This window comes from Nycticebus coucang, chromosome 8, assembly GCF_027406575.1.
Source record: "Nycticebus coucang isolate mNycCou1 chromosome 8, mNycCou1.pri, whole genome shotgun sequence".
Taxonomy (NCBI): domain Eukaryota; kingdom Metazoa; phylum Chordata; class Mammalia; order Primates; family Lorisidae; genus Nycticebus; species Nycticebus coucang.
This window is the reverse complement of record NC_069787.1, coordinates 69318785-69339178: the sequence shown is the minus strand read 5'-3', so window position 1 is coordinate 69339178 and position 20394 is coordinate 69318785. Positions and strand designations below refer to the sequence as shown.

The 20394-nt window shown below is 41.2% G+C and overlaps 1 protein-coding gene across 2 annotated transcripts in view; it reads right to left on the bottom strand.

The window, feature by feature from the left end:
• Positions 1–20394, bottom strand: part of RARB (retinoic acid receptor beta) — a 426501-nt gene that overhangs the window by 94785 nt on the left and 311322 nt on the right. For both annotated transcript variants that reach the window (XM_053600780.1, XM_053600781.1), the window contains exon 3: positions 3822–3963. In XM_053600780.1, the coding sequence (XP_053456755.1) occupies positions 3822–3963 (142 nt within the window). The remainder of the gene's footprint in view (positions 1–3821; positions 3964–20394) is intronic.

Here is a 20394-nt window from a genome sequence, read left to right as displayed (position 1 = left end):
GTTTCTATACCTGCTTCCACAGAGGGAGGGTGGGAGGGCAGAGGGAGGGCTATAACTAACCCATCTCATAGGGTTGTTATCAGGATCACTGGGACAAAGCACCAAAAGTGGTTAGTGTAGTACCCGACACACAGAAAACATCCTGTCATCTTAGTTATTGCTATAATATGATTCTTCGATTTCTTCAGTTTTATCTCCCCCTTCTTTCCCCCTAGCATAAAGAAGAATGCATAGGGAACAGCACCGTGAGACTAACATATTCTGGCGGACATGAGGTTGTTTGTTTCTCTCTGTCTTTCTGAGAGGGGTCTGAGGAACTCTTCCTCCCATACTCAAGGCCCATATGGTTTGGGTGGAGTCAATTCAGTCCTGGGCTCTGGAGATGAGACACAATCGGGACTCAGCCAATGACAACAGTGTATCATGTGGCCAAACTCAGGCATTCATGGACAGGCCCTGAATAGTGACCCAAGATAGGCCAATGAGAATCCGTCCCTAGGCTTTAATGGAATAACTGGGATCTGAGAGTCTGTTTCTTTTTGCTGGGTAGATTCTCAGCCTGGAGCTATTGGGGGCCATCTTTGTCAGCCAAAGGGGAAAATCTTCTCAAGAATGGAGCCAACACAGCAAAAATCAGCTATGAGACAGGAAGAGAAAGAATGCCCTGGTGGCACTGGATCCAACCTTGTCACTCTGGACTTTTCAGTTACATGTGTCGATTTTTGAGCTTAAGCCAGTCTGAGCCGGGTTTTCTGTCATTTGCATCAAAAGGGTTCTGACACATACTAATGAACTGACATGTCCTATGACCAGAAATGAATGTGATTCTTGCTAATCCTGCTATTTCAGAGAAGGCAATGAGAGGTGGCAGACTTGAACCATAGTTGTGGTTCTGTCTTTAGCCAGTCAGGGATCACTGGGGAAACCGTTTCATCTTTCTGGGTCCTCGTGTACGTGTATGTCAAATGAGAGAGGCGAATGAAAATCAATCTCTATCCTTTTCAGTTCTAACATTCTTCGAGTGTCTTTTATACTCGGGTTCATTTCAGTTGCGTATACTATGGTGTAATTGGTTACTGATTCTCATATTTGCCTGCTTCCTTCTGTTACAACTTTAAAAATATCCTATTAGACTCTCAATCCCTATACTCCAAGTGTTTATTTCTTCCTTTTCTATTTTCCTCTAAGAAAAATATATTTATTCTGTATACTTGCACATAATGATGCCATTTTCTTTTCATGTCTATATTTTTAAAATCTAATTAAGGTGGTAAGTTCCTTGAGGGTTGAAGCTAGAGGTTTCCTGGGGGTGTAAACATTATTTTTTTTTAATTGCCAACCAAGCTGCCAGTTTTAACAGAACAGCAGGATATGGGTTTTAAGTAATGTAAGCAGGAAATGGGTCTCCGGCCCACACAAAATAATGCAAAAGTACTGGTTTTCCCTAAGTCCACATCTGGCTTACTCATTTATAATTTCAGCCTGAACTGAAATTCTCTTACAGAAACACAGCGTGACATCCATGTCTGCAGAAACATCATACCAAAGATGAGCATTAGCTGGGCATGGCAGCTCACGCCTGCTATCCTAGCCCTCTGGGAAGCCAAGGCAGGTGGATTGCCTGAGCTTACCCGTTCAAAACCAACCTGAGACAGAGCAAGACCCAGTCTCTAAAAATAGTTGGGTGTTGTGACGGGCACCTGGAGTCCCAGCTACTGGGGAGGCTGAGGCAAGAGAGTCACTTGAGCCCAAAAGTTTGGGGTTGTTGTGAGCTATTACACCAGGGCACTCTACTGAGGGCGACAAAGTGAGACTCTGTCTCAAAAACAAAACAAACTAACAAACCCCCAAAGATGGAACATTAGGTGAGCCCCATGTGAGTCTCACACACGTAAATGATCTGGCTGTTTTGGGTCATCATGCTTTTCTCCCCAGTGGTAGGACTTGGAGCTTAATTAAAGATTAGCTTCCTATCTCCATGTTCATTGATTTCAAGTGATTCAATAGCTCTAAATTTTATAGAGATCAAGGGGAATGGGAAGAAATGTGGTCATCTGCAGAGGAGAGAGGGGCCCAGAGGAAAAGGAAAGTTCCAAAAGGAATGGCACCTGCAGGAGGCTTTCCTGTGTGACGACTGGTCCACTGTTGTTTATGAGGACTCTGATTATGAGCAGGGCCTTAACTCCAGAGGCTGTAGTGGGCTCTTCTTGGCAAATATAACAAAATGACCTGGAGGCAGTGGTTTCACAGAGTTGGCTGGTTTATCGATTTAATGATTTCATTAAGGGCCTGATGTCTATTTTTCTAGCCACAGTGCCTGCTTTGTTCCACAGTCGATTCCCTTGGCTGGTGAACGGTAGCTACCAGGGTGGATGTGGCTACTTGTTTCTTTGTTCACAGATGTCGGGGGGAGGGTACGCCTGTCCCAGTATTCTACACTTACGTCTTCATTTCCCTCTCTTTGGAGCAGCCTGGGTTACATGCTGACACAGGGGCCATGACTGTGGCCAGAACACAGAATATACTGACTGGCTTGAATTAACGGCATTGGTCCTAACGCTGAAGTTTTCCTGGAAGTGTAGAAACTTCAAGGAGAGGAAGAACAAACTGAAATCCAAGTGCAGTTAAGGAAGGGAAAGGGATGGAAGTACAGTTAGGAAAGGAAACACCAGTGGCAAACCCAAGAAGCAGCTCTAAGCAGAGGCCCCTTTCCCAGCTGAGCACCCGCAGAGCATGGCTGCGGCTTGGATACAGGCTTTTTCCCTCTTTAGCCTGTCCTCTCCCAAGGGCCACATTTCCCAGTTCCAAAACCAAGCGCTCTTGATTCGTAGCCTAATTCTTCCAACCCCATTGTAGGATCATGGTTGAGGTACCTGGCTGTTTGTCCCATGCTCTGGGTGAGCAGTGGCCCTATCTCAGGCATCTCCAGAGTCTTTGTACAGCTCTGAGCCCAGTGCCTCATTTCACACACCAGGCCTCCCCTAAATCCCCCAGTGATGGAGTAAAGAAAAATCAGCAATCCACGGGTTCCTCCCCTGGCACACAGCTCTGTCTTCCCTAGGCCTGATAGTGCCAAGCCATTCTCCTTTCACTTTCTTATTCCCTACATTTAAATGCATCAAACAGAACCTATAAATAATAGAAATTTGGTTAGTAAATATATTCTATCTATATTAAAGGATATGCATTTAAAATCCCCATTATCAGATGTTTATGGACCACTAGTCAATTTTTAATTTATTAAAATATCCTCCTTTTCACTAAGAAAATGTACATTGTTTGGAAGAGATGGATTGGAGGAGAAAAACTGAGTCAACTATGGAAAACCACCAATGCCTTCGATTTCCAAATGTTTCTTCCACACCTAGAATTATATGATCTTTCCCCACTCTGAAAAAATTATCATGACTGATAATATTCATACCTTTCATCTTGTTTTACCCTCCCCAACAGAGGCAAAGATCCTTATACCTGTGATGAAAATGGGGAAATGGAGTCAGCAAGGGCTGCATGCTACGCTTGAGTTTCAAACGCTCCCGGACTATATGGTGAATTAGTGTCTGCTCTGGAACACAAATCTGTCCTCCATGACACCCAGCTCCTGCCTTTTCACCGACTGCCACTCAGTTTTTATCTGAAAATCTGCACAGTTATTCCATTTTCATGTCACCTCTGTTTCCACCTACCCTTGGCAAGATATCATTAGTGTCACATCTGAATTCCACACGCTGACGTCCTGCGTGACTTGATTTTGCAAGGTGAACACATCTTATTTAGAGATAAGGCAAAAAGAGAAAAAAAAATTTTGAGACTCCACTTACATTCTTTGGACATTCCCACTTCAAAGCACTTCTGGAGTCGACAGTACTGGCATCGATTCCTGGTGACTTTATTAATAACACAGTTCTTATCTCGGTGACAAGTGTAAATCATGTTCTTCTGAATACTTCTGCGGAAAAAACCCTGCAAGCAAGCAGATGAGAAAACTAAGTACAACAACGGAACTTTATGAGAAATCAAAGCCAACCTTATCAATGCACCGATTGCTTTTTTTTTTTTTTTGAGTAATGGAGTGATAGTAGAAGAAAAGCTAAGTTATATACTCTTAAAATCCTTGTGGAATATCAATGGCTCTCCTTTTGCTACAAACCAAAAGGCCCCTTTAATCAAAACTAGACATGACTGTTATTACCTAGCTAAAGGAAAGTTAATCCCAAGTTGATTCCCTTGGAAAACATCAGGCAGAGTTGGATCCCTTTCAAACAGGCTTAGCTTCATAACTAGCACTCTTGCTGGCCAGAACAATTTCAGGTGAGGCCACTACCAAGAAACCCAATATGGGACGCATGGCATTTGCAAAAGACGTGATCTGTTTCATACAAGAATTAGCTCTTTTTCAAAGGAGTCTTCTCTGAGTTCTTTTATTACGTATTTAACTCCTATTAAAATACTTAACGTGTTTAATTTACAGAGTGTTAAGGAAAAAATTATCCAGAATTGGAAAAAAGGCGTAAGTGACTATCTGTTCATTTACAGTGTATTAGAGCTGCACTGTCCAATATGGTAGCCACATGTAGCCATTTAAATAAAAAATCAATAACAATTAATGAAAATTAAATAAAATACAACATTCAGTTCCCCAGTTGCATTATCTACATTTCTTTCTTTCTTTTTTTTTTTTTGTAGAGACAGAGTTTCACTTTATCGCCCTTGGTAGAGTGCCATGGCGGTAGAGTGCCGTGGCGTCACACAGCTCACAGCAACCTCCAACTCCTGGGCTTAGGTGATTCTCTTGCCTCAGCCTCCCAAGTAGCTGGGAATACAGGCACCCGCCACAACGCCCGGGTTGTATGAAACAGATCACGTCTTTTGCAAATGCCATGTGTCCCATATTGGGTTTCTTGGTAGTGGCCTCACCTGAAATTGTTCTGGCCAGCAAGAGTGCTATTTATGGGGTGGGTTTGAACCCGTCACCCTCGGTATATGGGGCCCGTGCCCTGCTCACTGAGCCACAGGCGCCGCCCCATTATCCACATTTCTAATGCTCAATAGTCACATCTGGGCAGTGGCTACCATGTTGGACAGCACATATATAGACTATTTCCATCATTCCAGAAAATTCTATCAGGGAACTCTGGACTACAGCACTGACTGAAAAGCCCACCTAAGAGTCATCCGACACTTTTGAGAAAGGCAACCTTATTTGACTTACTATTTACCACTGATGGACCCAGGCTCTATAAAGACTGTAGCAGACTAGTAAAGTACATGTAATTTTTGGCTACCAGGTGAATTATAACCCCAAAGATTATTGTTTTATTGTATTGTTAAGACATTAGCCATTTAATATCTAACTTTAAGTCTGCAATTTTATTACAGCATCCCTTCTTCCTTCCTTCCTGCCTACTGGCATATTTTTCTTATATCCTCCTTTGAATCAGCTTTGTCATCCTACTGTTCCTCTCATTAATTAAATTTTGAAAAGAAAAAAAGAAAAGAAAAGAAATTTTTGAGATGTGTTTACTGAAAATTTGAATGAGGTTTATAAAAACGTCTCAACAATTGTATTTTGAGTAAAGAAGCAGTTTCTCCTAATTTTTGTGAAACATTAATGAAAGAAGGTAGACTTGGGGCTCCAAAGGAAGGGTCCCTGGCCTTCTCTTTGTCCTCCTCTTTTCTACCTCCATCTTTGCAGGCAGCAAATGACTGAGTGAAGCTGGTTGGATATACAGATGGATGAACACTGAGTGCCGAAGAGGACACTGCCTTTTCCCTCTCCTAACTGTCAATCCAAAACCAGTACGTTGCTATGAGTATTAAAAATAAGGAGCTTTACCTTGTCAGTCGTGATGTGACCTATACCTGCACTGGAAACAATTCTCCTGAATGTAAGAAATACAGACTGTGCTGAATAGAAAGCAAGACTTGCCAGCTGAGTTCAACTTCCCCTGCAGTACATTAACACTGCAGGAACCAGAACTGAAAACAGTCTAAGCGAAAGCACATTAGCAAAGAAAGCTCATGTAACACACATTGTTTAGGATATTTACATGGGCACCCCAGGATTTTAATGTCTAAGTAAACATATTTTTGCTGGCATGGTTTAACTGTAAGCGCCTGGAAATCTTGTTTAAGGGTGCAGCTCCTGTCACATATCCCAGACGCATACAGTTTTCCAAGAAAACACAGTTTATTTTTGTACTTCTGGAGCTACAAATATGCTCAGAATCTAAAATAACGGGTTACCAATGCGCTGAAACCCTTACAGAATCTGCGCAGCGTGGTCACCTCAAAACATACCTTTCCTTGCAGAAAATACCTATGGGCTACTTTTGGCTGCCGGATGTACAGACTCGATTTACAGAGCCCTCGACTGCTCTTCTGCCAAGAAACACTGACACGAGGGAAGACAGTCTCCTTGCATGTGTGAAGGAAATGAGGTGCAGGCAAAGGTGACCTCCTCCGTTTATTAAAAAGCAAACATTCAGTTCAGCAAATTCTTTAGGAGTGACCGTGGAGGGGAGAAAAACAATCTCATAATGCTCAAAGGAAAGAAGAGAGAATTAAAGAACTTTATATGTCACCAATTACCCAGTCAGTTGGTTCAGTAACACTGATGGCAGAAACTAAATAGGACTTCTTGGTTTTCCAAATCAGATTTTTGGCTGGATTTCAGGAGAAGGTCTCAGTTTCGGTAAATCATTTCCACCGTGGTATAAAGAACACTTGCTGACTAAAATATCTGCTGGGAGGTACTTTTATACATGGGTTGGGGTAAACAGAAATGTCCTCTGAGCCAAAGAGAGGTTTGTATTATACGAATCCTACTTCTCCTTTGTGGAAATTATGAATTGCTACATAAACTTTTGCTTCCTTGTAGACCACTGCTTTGAAGACTGTGTGTGTGTGTGTGTGTGTGTGTGTATGTTTGGGGGGAGGACATATCTCCACATCATCCAAATTTTACTTCGTTAATATTTTCATATAAGTTGACTCTTCCCTTTATTTTTAACATTATTTAAAATGGAAACTCTTAATCTCTCGCTTCACTTGGAAAACCAGCACCGACTTTGAGTATTAGTAGGCACTCATAAAATTAAGTCAGATAATACATTAATCAGATGTCATTTCAGTCTCACAGGATACTGGGTCTACCAAAGCCTTGGAGCCGCAGGCCTCCTCCCTCCTTGCTGAAAAGGGAGCTGAACAAATGTTAGAGAATATATCAGCGTATATCTGATTTGAGACTTTATAAAATAAACAAAATAAACAAGTTTCTCACTATGTGATGCAATGTGATTTAAAGCCATGGATCTGTCCCACCTAAAAGTAGTTGCTTCATATGTTGGGAAGCAAAATTGTCACCCCAACTTTGTCACATGTAAAAATAAGCCTAAGAAGTACTAAATTGAAGGGGGATAATTCTTGAAGCCAAGGGATGGGGAGACACGCCTGGAGGAGAAAAAGACTGAAGAGCTGAACATGTGAAGAGGATGGATTTAGTCTTATCTGGAGGGGCAACCTGTGAGGAGACAGGAGGTAGGAAGAACACTGGACCAGAAGTTGAGCCCCTGGGCTGCAGCCTCCTCATTGCCTCTATGAGGCCTGGAGCGAGTCATAACCCCACAGTGCTAAACTCTCTCTTCTCCTAAGTGAGGGCTGGGCAATTTGTTTCTAAGGTACTTTCCAGTTGTAAACTTCTGGGATCCAAGTGTGTCATCACTTTAGATATGGCCTTAAGCTGGGCATCCTTCCTTTTTCTAATACTCTTAAATGCTTCCTTGAGGTTTTTTCCCACACACATGAACTGTTTCACCTTCTAGTTTTGAGGGAGTGATGAGTTGGGATGGCTCAAGAGTGAGACTGAGGGAGATTCTATGGGCAAAGAGAATGGCCAAGGAAAAGGTAGTGTTTGAAAACTGAGAAAAAAGAGACCCCTCACGTGTATGGGTATGAATGACAATTTCTTGAGAACAGCATAGGGCTTAAAGGATGTCAACCAGGGGGCTTTCAGATGGCGTTTGCTTTTATCTTAGAATAAGGCATTGCAACATCTCTGTGCAGGGCCTCAGGCAGCATCTGTGCTGGACAAAGTTGGAATGCTTTGATACTGTCCAAAAGATTAGGGATAGAAGCTTTAAGACCTGGTTTTCTTATACCAAGTCTAGAGCTGCTAACACCACAATTTTACTCTTTCGTTTTCTGGGAACTTTCTCTTCCCAGTAATCCCAGGTAACTGGCTTCTCAGACTGATCTAAGCACACACGAATGCTTCCTCCCCTTGGCAACCTTGGTATTTTGCCTTTCCTTTCATGTCACACCTATTCAAGGATGATACTTAAAGTCTTAAATAGCACTGTCTGCTTCAGAGGGTACATGGGTGACACGGGGGAATGCCAGTCTGTGGCCAGTGGCCACAGCCTCTGGGAGCCCAACAGCCATTGTGTATTTCTCCATTAGGATGTCATAGTACCACCAAGTATGTCACCCTTCTTGCTGGTATCCAAGCCTCCCTGACAGGAGGCAAAGAGGGGTATGAAGGCTGGCTCTCGGGAACCAGAGCTAATAAGTTGGTGGGCCTGAGGTGGCCTCTAGGCAGTGTTTAATATGGATTTTCTGGATTCAAAACAGTGTACTTTAGGTGGGGTGGTGGGAAGACTTAAGGCAAAGGCTAGTCAACACGTAGTAGGAAAGTATTTCAATTTTACAACACCTAATAAAATTGTCCTGGAACATACCAGCTGAATATCCCAGGGCTGGGACTGAACCTGACACATGGTAGGTATGCCATCAGTCATTGTTGGCTGAATAAATGAGTGATAAAGCCCTAGTTATAACAAGAGCCAAAGTGATAGGCTTGAATTTGTTATGCCTTAGTTCCTAAAACATTCCTGAATGTCACATGTATTCCTTGAGGGTGATATTATCTGTACCTAAGAAACTGAACAGATTTCTCTGAAGTTAGTAGAAAACCTACTGATTTGAGTTGTAATCAGGTTAGTCAGTGAGGACTTGTGACTTGTGCAGGTTAACTATGACTTTGGTTGTTCATCGTAGCTTCTGTTGGCTGATCATGACTTTGCTAATTAGTCGCAACTTCTTTGGTTAATAATGACTTTTCTTGCTTAATCAAGACTTGATTAATCATGACTTCTGTTGTTTGTGACAGTCAAAGCTGGTAACACAATTAACCCTAATTACCTAGATCAAGAAGGCACATCTGTATTACAAAATGAGTCAAGTATTTTCTAACCATGGATTTTTCAACCTTCTTACTTCATGTTCTTCTACTCTTAGTAGCAAAAAACTGGGGTACAACCAAAAAGAAAAAAGAAACACTTATGTGGTGAAAAAGGCCATCTGGTTCATGTATCAGCAATAATCCTGGAATGCCCATCTCTTGCTCAGATTACTCCTGTCTTCCCCTGAGCATATGAAGTACCATTACTCTAAATCATTTCTGTCACTTACAATGACAGAACAAGCCTAAATCAAAAGAATACTGTCTCTTTTGAACCTGATTATCCTTCTATACATTAATATGAAAAATTTACTTCCCCTGATGGACTTGTATTAAATCCCAAATCTATAAAGAACATGGAAGAAAGTGGTTTTTTTCCTTCCCTTCTTCATATTTAGATATGGGAGTAAGCTGGGCCTCCTTCCCTCTTCTAATACTCTTAAATCCTTGCTCTTGGGTTTTTTTCCCCACACATGAACTGTTTCATCTTCTAGTTCTCAAATGTTATCACACATAAGAATCTCCACCATCTCCCACAGATGGTGATTTTTTTGGTTTAGATACTGGTTTAGAGATTAAGGATTAGGCTTTAGTTCAGGCACACGTGGGTTTGAAATCTGACTCTACCACTCTTTATCTGTATGATGTTGAGTGAATTAGGCTAAGCCTCCATTTCCTCATCTGTAAAAAGGTGATTACAAAGTACTTTCCTCATGGGGATCGATGTGCCTCCAACAGGGGAACGCATACAAAGTGTTATCAAAACCGCTGGCACAAAGTTAAGTGCCCAATGAATGGTAACTACTGTTATTGGCAAAACTTCTCTTCTTAAAGCTTTCTTTTGGATAATTTCCCACATATTATAAATTATGTGTTTAAAATGAAGATTCCTAAATAGGATAGGACAGTGTTCTGAATCGCTACAATACAGAGGCTGGGGGACAACCTCATGACTCCAAAGGCCATCTCTTGTATTTACTTACTCACTTATTGATTCATTCACTCAAAGCCAGTTAAGTGAATGGATGTGATCAGCTCTCTTGGGGCATACATAGATGAATAAGGCATAGTCCCTTCCCTTTCTCAGTCTACAGAAAATGAGTCAAGTGAGCACTATGCAGGAGGTGCCACCAGCAGTGTGATGAGAACGTTAATGGAAGCAGAAAGTGAAAAAGTTTCTATAGGCCCAATATAGTGCCTGGTGCACATAAAATACTTATTGAGCAAATGAAGGCCATAGAATCTGAAGAATTAAAAAGGGAATTATCACTTGATCCCACCTATCATGAAGAGGTGGGTTTAAATGGCAAGCTTTGCCCCAAGAGGACTGTCGTGAGTAACAAACAGGGCAAAGGTCAGGGCAAAGGACCCAGCAGTCCATGTCAGTAGAGATGTGAATGATGGAATCTGCATGTGTGTAAGACACAGTTGGGAGAGGGGGCTGATGTGCAGGCTGGGGAAGATCCTGAAGACCGTGGCAAGCAGGTACCAGGGAGACACTGTATTTTTCTGTGCAGGAGAGGGCTGGGGGCAGAATTATACTGTACCGAGATTGTTTGGGAAGCTGTGAATCACTGACTTCATCACACATTTATTTAACACATATTAAAGTGGATATTGAACCCTGGGTATCAACACGGATATCTCATACTCTGAGCCTGTCCTTGGGTCTGGGCAGAAATGTAGCCCTAAAATCTTTGCCTTCTAAAATAACAATGCAAACAGCTGAGTTATGTTTAAAAATACAGTTGCTTGTGAGAATTCATACTGTGGTGTTGCGAATGGAAGTTGTTTTTGAGCCTTACGGCCATTTGCATCAGGTATAACATGTGTGGAATGTGTCCTGACTGTTTATAGAAAGGCACTATATATAAACTGTTATTATTTTTTTTTAAGTAATTTGGCACCATATTTAGTCATAAAAAGCATTGGTTCAGGGGCAATCCACCTGGAAAGTGGTGTGGGAAGCACATCTATGTGAACTAGATAACTGCAGAGTTAATTTCTATCCCATGCGAAGTTCAAAAGGGAATTTCTCCTTCCAGAGCAGAAATTTAAAAAAAGGAAAGAAAGTGAGGAGCAGTACTCAATTGTTTATTTCTCAGCCATTAAAGGGAAAAGATTCTAACCTCGTCTCACTCAAAAGGTAGCCAGGTGACAGGCCAGGTAGCCATTTAGGGCCAGTACAGAGCTGCCAAAAATTCCCATTTCCATCCAGAAGCCAAGGTGCTGCCACTGGGAGGTGAGTGTGGAATAATCCCAAACAGCCACTCTGGGAAACATGGCTTTTAGACCAGGAAACATGTTGCCTTAAACAAACAAAAAACACCCTCTGGAGTGAGTGGAAGTCTATGCGTGACAACGTGTAAAAAGTTATTAATAGCAAAATTTGGGGGGAGAAAGAGAAAAGTTAAGACCTTTTCACCTCACTAAAAGACAATGGGTGAGAGGGAGGGAGAAAGTAGAAAAACAGCCTGCGATTTTGATGACGGAGAGTTTCCTTCTGAGCAGGGAGGGTGGGCATGAATGTAAAGCAAAGAACGCTGAGCAAGTCAAGTTAGGGAAAGGACCAACCTCAGAGCCATGAAAAAGGAAACACCACAAAATCCATACTCCAAACAAAAAAGCAGACTTGTCCCCAGGGGCAAAGGCTCACCCTGTCAGGACCTGGCCTCAGTGCTGGGAATTTGGTAAAGATGAGTGAATAATCAATGGCCACAGGAAGGATTGCAGTGCTCTGATTTTTAATAGCCATGGCTTCTATTACCTAAGGCCCACTAGGTCTTGATGTCTCTTGCCCACTAGCTCAGAAGGCATCTCTTCTGGCCTTTCAATTGGAAACTATGTATTTTAGGGTCATCCCCCTTCAACTCTTTTGGTCCAGAAGCTTCCTCAGCACACTTATTCCTGCCCACGTTAGAAAGGCAATCCTGTATTTTGAAAGATACCTAGAAAGATGGCTCTAAAAAAGGCATCTGTTTTTGCTACAGATTTAGCAAAAACATCATCTTTGTGCAAGCTAATCTTTCCAGAAGAGTATGAATACATTTTCTTTGACTTTGTCAAGTAAATGCCTGAGATCCTTCTAATCCCCAATTAATTAAAACTCCCTGGGAACACCAATGAAAAGGAGGCCCATGTTCTTCACTGAGAACCTGAACTCACATCACTGGAGATCAAGGTCTAAACTTCCAAAGTCTGTGATATCCCAGGAAAGGCAAAAGTCAAGGAATTGAGTTCACAACATTCTTTATATTAGGGGAATATGATGCTGGGAAGAAATGGTGCTAGAGTAATATCAACTGGAATTTATCAGTAAGGAGATGACTGGTTGGGTAAAATCTATTTTAATTTAGGTGAAAAAATGTCTCTTTGTATTTCCAAACATGACCTTGGGTAAAATAACTTTTGAAAACATGATCAGGTGTCATACAAGTCTGATTATCATAACCTCCTTCTAATTGGTAGGAAGCAAATCCATTACATTTTGTGGCAGATCATCTCAAAATGAAATCTGGGGGGAGAGAGTTTCATAAGGCAAGTAAACACTGCTAGTTAAACACTGGCTGTTTTCAAAGGTGAAGAGGTTTGTTTGGGGCAAGGCTGGCCTCACGGGAATATTTCTGTGCACTTCCACAAAGCCCTGCACTTAAAAGGCTCCTCCCCTCGTTTACTGCTCTGCTGTCATTGTTTTAAAATTCTAAATAATCTTTTAAAAAGAGACAAGCATTTTCAGTTTGCATAGGGTCCTGCAAATTATGTACCCAGTCCTGGCTCTAGAATACAGTCTACAGCCGAAGTGTTCTCCCTTTTCCCTTTGTGAGGATGTGGAAGTCTTAGATAGTCTTTCTTCTCCTCTGGTTGACCTTAAGGCTAGTTTCAAGACTGTAGATCAGACAGAATTAAGTATTACACCTCAATCACACTTATTCCCCTCAGACTCCCTGGGGATGATTCTGAGAAATTTCACTACCTCAGCAAGAGCCAGAAAGAAAAACCTTTCAGGAGGTATTTAATGTTTTACTACTGGGCTTTATTTCCCACGTGGATAAGGAACTTTGGGAGGAGGGGGGAGGCTGGGGGTGTGGGAAGAGTGAGCAGAATACACAGCCTGTCTTTGGAACTGTATAAAAGTTCCTTCCAAAGAACACATATATATCTAGGCACAATTTCAAGAAGATCTCCAAAAGCTCATTCAGAGACCTCCTAGGTGTCTCTGAGCACCACTTGGGAGCCACTGAAATAAAGGATGAATTAAAAAGAAGGTAAAGAAAATGAGGTTGAGTAATTGGTTATCCAAAGGATTTATGTGCAGCAGGTTAAATGTTATAATACATAATATGATATCTCAGGGACCACTTCACCTCTTCTTTTAAGCGTTTGACTTAAGATTTGGTTGAGAAAAAAACTAACAGAAAAAAACGAAAACCTCTAGATGGAAGATTTCACTGGACTCCACATGCTTTTTAAAAATCTGGTCTTGAGAATTTACTTTAAACCAACTAAAGACATCTGTTTTCTAAATTACTTGGGTCAATTATTTTGTGCCCTTCCCTCGGTGAAACCCATAGTTACCAATTTATTATCAGGATTACTCTAAATATAACAGGGCAAGAAGCCAGTGAATTTTAAGTTTTTAAATACTCAATTATTTTACTGAGAAAGTGCACCAAAATAGCTCCTCAGCTACGGCACAGGAATTAGCAGACCCCAGCTGCTTTGCACATTAATTATTAAGTCTCATCTGGACCCAAATTAAAGATTTTCATCTGTACTGAAAAGGAAAGAAAAAAAAAAAGGTAAGCAGAAGGAGAGCCAAAACATGCTCAAATATACTTAAAATCTTTGCAGAAGATCATGCATTTTAAAAGCTCTTTTAGAAGTTTGGTACGCAACATTTCGCCATCAACAAAGCCCAGACTTAGCTCTATCATCACATGCTGGTTGATGGCAATGCACAGCCCCATGACAACACTACGTATCACACTATTCAAAGGCCTTTCTTAGCCCCCCCCCCAATAATGATGATGTACTTGCATTGCTTTATGATGTTAAGGACCTCACTAGTATAGAAAAAAATGCTTGTCCACAACTCGGTTTATTTTTTCCAAGTTTATTTACATTTCAGGCCCATTTTTAAGTCTTCTCACTGGAATTTTTCTCACAGTTACATCCTGAACCTGAAGAAAAAAGGGAGAAACCATTGAGGATGTGAGGACAGGAGAAGAGAAGCCAGTGAGGCCTTTCCATTTCAGTCTTCCCGAGTCCGACAACTGGAAAATAACAGGATTTATTGAATGTAGCCTTCTGCTTCTCTTCACCCAGACACTGCTCTGACAGTGCAAAAATCTCACTAAGCTTATTGAGAAAATACTGCTTAAGTTCCAGCTCTCAAAATGGATTCTGTCCTTGTATGGAAAAGCCGTGGTGACTCCAGGCTGAGGCTTAATAATGCTGAGAGATCATCAATTTCTAAACAGGGAGGTAGTGAAATGGTTTAAAGCCCACCTGCCCTCAGAGTTGCTGGTGCCCTTGTCCAGTCCTACCCAGGCCCTCCAAACCTAGAGTGTCTCTCTCTGCTCTGTGCTGTGCACATGCTCTGTGACTCGAGGTCCGTTCTCTGCCCTGTGCTTTGGTTCAGGTCTGCTCATGCTGCAACATATATCCCCCAGGATAGCTCCGGCTCCACCTCAGTCCATATGCTACCCGCGCATACGGACTGAGGTGTTGGAACACACACTGCAATTGTGCAATACTGATCTTTGTGTCTCGTTCTTCCTCCAAACAGGTGTCCTTTACAGGCAGGGACATGACGATCTTTCTTGTGATGGAACATAGGTAACTTTTAAAATCAAAAAATAACATCATAGTATAAGGATATTTCACAACGAAGGAAAGAAGGGGGGAAAGATGAGCAAAGAAACCTAAATTCCATAAACATAACCACTACCACAATTCTTTAAGTAGAAGAAAAGGAGAAAGAAAGTTACATTTTCAACGGTAACACTCTAATATGTGCATATCATAAATCTAGGCAGCAATGTTCACTTAATGATTTATCCCAAACTCCCTTCTTTCTTATTCCAAATTAGCAAAAGTAGGCTCAAATTTCACCCACAGGCTTCTCTTTCTTGATCTTAAAAATTAAAGTAGCTATATCACGTCAGCAAGGTGCCAAGATTTGAAATTAAATAGGTCTCCAAAGCAAAAGGTGAAGTTCTTTTAAACAACATGAACTTGCCTGCAATTAGCACATTATAGCTTCCACCTAAGCTCTATGCTATATAAAAATTCACTCCTGGAGCTACTGCTGTTTCAAAGACCTTAACTTTTGTATTGTCTGAACCTATTTTGTACCAGAAAATTTAGAAGAATACATACAATTAATTTTTTAAGGGTTGCTTCTCCGCTTTTCCACTTTATACCTGACTTTAGTTGGTAAAAAGAATAGCAGCCCTTTAATTACACTAGAGAGAAAGGGGAAAATAGTCCCAGTAATAAAAGAGGTACCTGCCAATTAGTTAGATTGTTCTCCAGTTTTCAATTAAAGGAAGCCTAATGGATGTAGGGGGACCTGTTTTATTTTCCCTGACAGAGTCCTTATTTTTAAACTCTTAGCTTCATTTTCCAAAATTGCCGGCTTTAGACAGAAGAAATATATATCTTGAGAGGAAAGCTGTACCATTCTTCTTATATTTCCTGGATCAAAATTACATTTTTCTCCTCAGTGGCTACTTCCCATCTGGTTTCGCAAAGCTTCCCGCTGTCCAGGACGGGCTTGTTACAGGATGGTGGTCCCTGAGGTTATAACCCACTGCAGAAGATGGGGTGTCACAACCTGCCTTTCAGCCGCGGAAAGCTCGAGTGGGATCTTGGGGGGCTGTTTCAGCCTAATTTTGCTCTCTTCAGATGATCATTCCATGAAACTTCATTTACCCTTCTAGTTTTCTCCAGAAGGACAAAGAAGATAACTTAGGAGGGTGTGTTTATTTTGAACTCATCCAAAAGCACTTCGATCTCTCTCAAGCATCTGCCTGTGTATGGAATTTGGGAATATTTTCCTTAGGTCAGACAGGACTGAACCTTTCCTTGGACATGGCTGGCTTTCTTCCTTGGAACACACACGTTTTCAGGATGGCTATTTTTATCCAGAGTTTTCTCAAATGAATAATTAGGTGATGTCCACAGGCAGGTGTAGGAAAAAGATCTGGGTCTCTATAAATCATGATTAAACTCCATTTAACCGCCAAAGGACTGAATCACCTTTTGTAAACATCTTAGCTGTTTTGTTCCTGTGGGATGGCACTGTCTGGACCTGGGGATTTGTGGGGACAATTCTCCTTACTGCCAACAAGAGCTATAGCATCTGAAGAAATCCCTTAGGATCGAACTGATCACTCTAGGGCTGGAAAATAAGCCATGAATCACATTAGCCTGGTAATTTGAGAGGTAATGTACCTACAGAGAGGAGACATTATGTATCCTATATTAATTCCTATTTGTTTTCGATATCAGTTAAAGTTTATTTGATTCAGACTAAAGACAGCTGTAAGAGACACAGTAGACCAGAGCCTGACACCTTCATGAGCGTTAGAACAGACCCCGTGAAAATACCAAGCAGTGACACAAAAAGTAATGCTTTCATCCTGCCAAGGAAACAGAAAGGGCTTTTAGAAACCCCTCAGAAGGGGATTCTGAATTAATTCATAATGTCAGGTTTCCAAATGGCATTTATGAGCATGCTTACCCAAAGTATTGCAGAACATCATCTCTTTTAATTTTTAATTTTTATCCGCACACTGCTCTAAAAATATACCGATCTGAATCATGGCCTCTCATCTTGTTATCTTAATGGGGTCAGGATAGAGTATCAGGCCGGCCATTCCGCATTAGGTGTCCTCATTTACAGATTGAAAAAAAAAAAGTGCCAGACATACATTATTTAAAATCTATTGTATCAGTGTGTGTTCTGTAAGCATTCACTACCGGCAAAGCAGACAGATTATTTTTCACTTTTAATTGTGTTGATACCTTATCTGCTTTATTGAAAGCGGAGAGTGGTAGGTGAAACCACATCACATGCTGAGGAACAGAGAAGCAATGGGGTATATTATTTAAAGCCAAAGAAACCCATTTAGTGGATGTAAACTTAACACACTGTTAAGGAAGGGAAAACCTGGAGGTGCTATTTAAGTTCGTAATGTGTATCTATTACTGTGTCAAACATGAACGAGGGTAGCACAGGGCCGAGTCCCTTAAAGAGCTCTTAGCCAACTGAATTGGTGATACCAGACACTTAGGCCACTCGCCAAGCACAAAGGAAGCCACGAGTGTGAATGAGATTGGAGGGGACCTTGCTTAGCATCCCTCTTCTCTCTCCCCTCCAAATCTCAGGCGTGTCTTAAAGCAATATAAATCAGAAGAGATCGTCACTAGGTGTGTTTAATCTAATCTAAACCTTGTCTTAATCTAAGGAAAATCTTTAGAGCAATAAACACATATTTAGATGATGAGATTACTTATGTTCGAGTGGAAATGGACTGAAATAAAATTGTACATAGAATATAGGATTCATTGTTAGAAAATAAAATTGAGCCCTAATCCACCCTTCTCCCTTCCATCCCCATGACCATCATCAAGAAGTACATAAGTGTGCTGGATATGTCAGTATATTTCCAGAAAGTTCCTTATCATCATCCAAATTTAAAAGACTTTTCCACATCTGGCAACTCGGAAATTCATTTGGGTGAACTGACAGATGAGTGGTGGGATATATACAGATAGTGACTACAGAATGTCTCTGTTATCTTCCTCCTCACTATTAACTTCTTGAACTTGCCACCAAGAGTTTACATGGACAGCACTGTACGAACAACGTGGTATGGTTTCATAACCTTTGTATATCAATGTCTCACAGTTGTGATGGTGACTTGCTGAGTGGTGTTCATTATTGTTGTTGTGTGTTTTTATGTGCCATCATGAGAATGCCAGAGCTTAACTTAGAGCAACAAACATCAGTAAATTTCTTGTTAAACTTGACAAGAGTGAAAGTGAAATCAGGGACTGTTAGTCCAAGTTTATGGGGATAATGCTATGAAGAAAATGGCATTATCCCCATAAACTTGTACAAATGGATTAAATGTTTTTCTAAGGGAAGAGGAAGCATCACTGATGAAGAGAGGTTAGGGCAGCCAGTAATGAGCAGAACTGATGAAAACACTGCAAAAATTGTGTGTCAAAACCATTGGTTGACTATGAGAAGTGTAGCCGACCAAATAAATATCGATAGAGAAATGTGAAGATCTTAACCAAAAATCCTGACATGAGAAAGGTGTGGCTCTTGCATCACAACAATGCTCCAGCTCACACAGCATTGACTGTGAGGGAGTTTTTAGCCAGTAAGCAAATAATTATACTGGAACACCCTCCCTGCTTACCAGATCTGACCCCCAGTGACTTTTTTCTTTACCAAAAGATAAAGGAAATATTGAAAGGAAAGCATTTTGATGACATTCGGGACATTAAAGGTAATATGACAACAGCTCTGATGGCTATCCATTAGTACACTTTGCTAATTTATTTAACTCTCTTTGTTTTAAGTGCCTCTTGGGTAGTTTATTCATTCCAGTAAAAGAATTCTAAAATCGCTTTGAAGGGTATACTGGGTACTGGCATCATTGTATAGCCTCCCAAGGGGAATACTTCAAAGGTGACCATAGCGATATTCAGCAATAAGGTATGTAGCACTTTTACTAGGATGAATTCATAAACTTAATTGTCAGAATGTCATAGTTGATGAAATTGAAAACTTGTCACAATTCTGAAGGTTTCTGTATCCTCAGCACCAAAGTCTTACCTGTCTTTCGGTAAATAATTTCTCATACGGATAAGTTGGAGGGTTGTACTCGGGCATGACTCAGTTTGCCTAATGTCCTCTGCTGGGACATTAGAATGGTTGAAGAGAAAAAGTCCCAACTAGACCCCAAAGGGCTGCAGGCTAGTTTACTGTCTGCCTTTTACTGGCTTTGGGACTGTGGCACATTGTTGAACTAGCCCCATAGTCCATCTCACAAGTTTGAAATGATCTCTGCATGATCTCATATGCTTTCTAGCACTGATGTTTGAGATTTCCTTGTGTCTGAACAAGGACACACACATTAATCATGTCCCGATTACGAGCCTTAGCCGTGTACTGTGTACGGTACATGGGTGGTTTAGTAAGATGTGAAGAACTAAAGATAGCCAAGTCTCCCAAACGTGAATCCTTTCTGCATTGAGTCAAAATCTAGCAAAAAGACAACTCCTTGCAAAATACTCAAGTGGATTACAGGACAGGAAAATGAACTGCATCATATTGGATATTTGTGAGTTTCATTTTCACACAGTCAAATATAATTTATGGCAACCCCCTTCAATGAAAGCCCAATGTATGGCACCATTCTCACCATCCAAACTCCACCACCCCAACCAGTATGAGCTTCACATTGAACTCCTGACCTTTCCAGCAATTATCCCCGGAATCTAGACAGCCCCATCATCACCTCCAGCCAACGTGTGAGAGGAGCAGCAGCCAGGAATGTTCTGCCTCTGGTCCCGAAGGGAACCAGAGTGAGGGAGAGGATCCTGCTTTCCTCTCCATCTGGTTTCTCCAATAAAAGGAAAAAAAAAAATAAATGGAAATGAAAAGTATACAATTAAAAAAAATTACATTTAACTTCCTTTTGCTAATGTCTGTAAGATGATTTTTGGCCTGGCAGGAGACTCCAGATGGGCCGTATAATGAATATAATTTAATACAAAAAAATGGAGTTCACAGAAACACATTTTTCCAAGTCTGAAGGTATTGGGTTGTCTCACACTGTTTAATGCAAAACACCAGGACAAGCCATTGCGTTTCTTTTCTTCTGCACATTGGCCTTTAAACCTAATATCAGTGTGGCTAGACCCGAAGCCATCAAAACCAGAAGCTGTCACTTTCTGAGATGAGGCCTGCACCAGCATACATTCACCCCAAAGGCCAGAGACCACTAACCACTCAATGTGTTTTTCCTCCAGGATCTCAGGATTTATATCACCAATTAAGGCCATAATGAGTGCCCCAAGTTGACCTCCTAGGAGCAAGAATTAATTAAGCACAGTATTTCTTAGTAAAG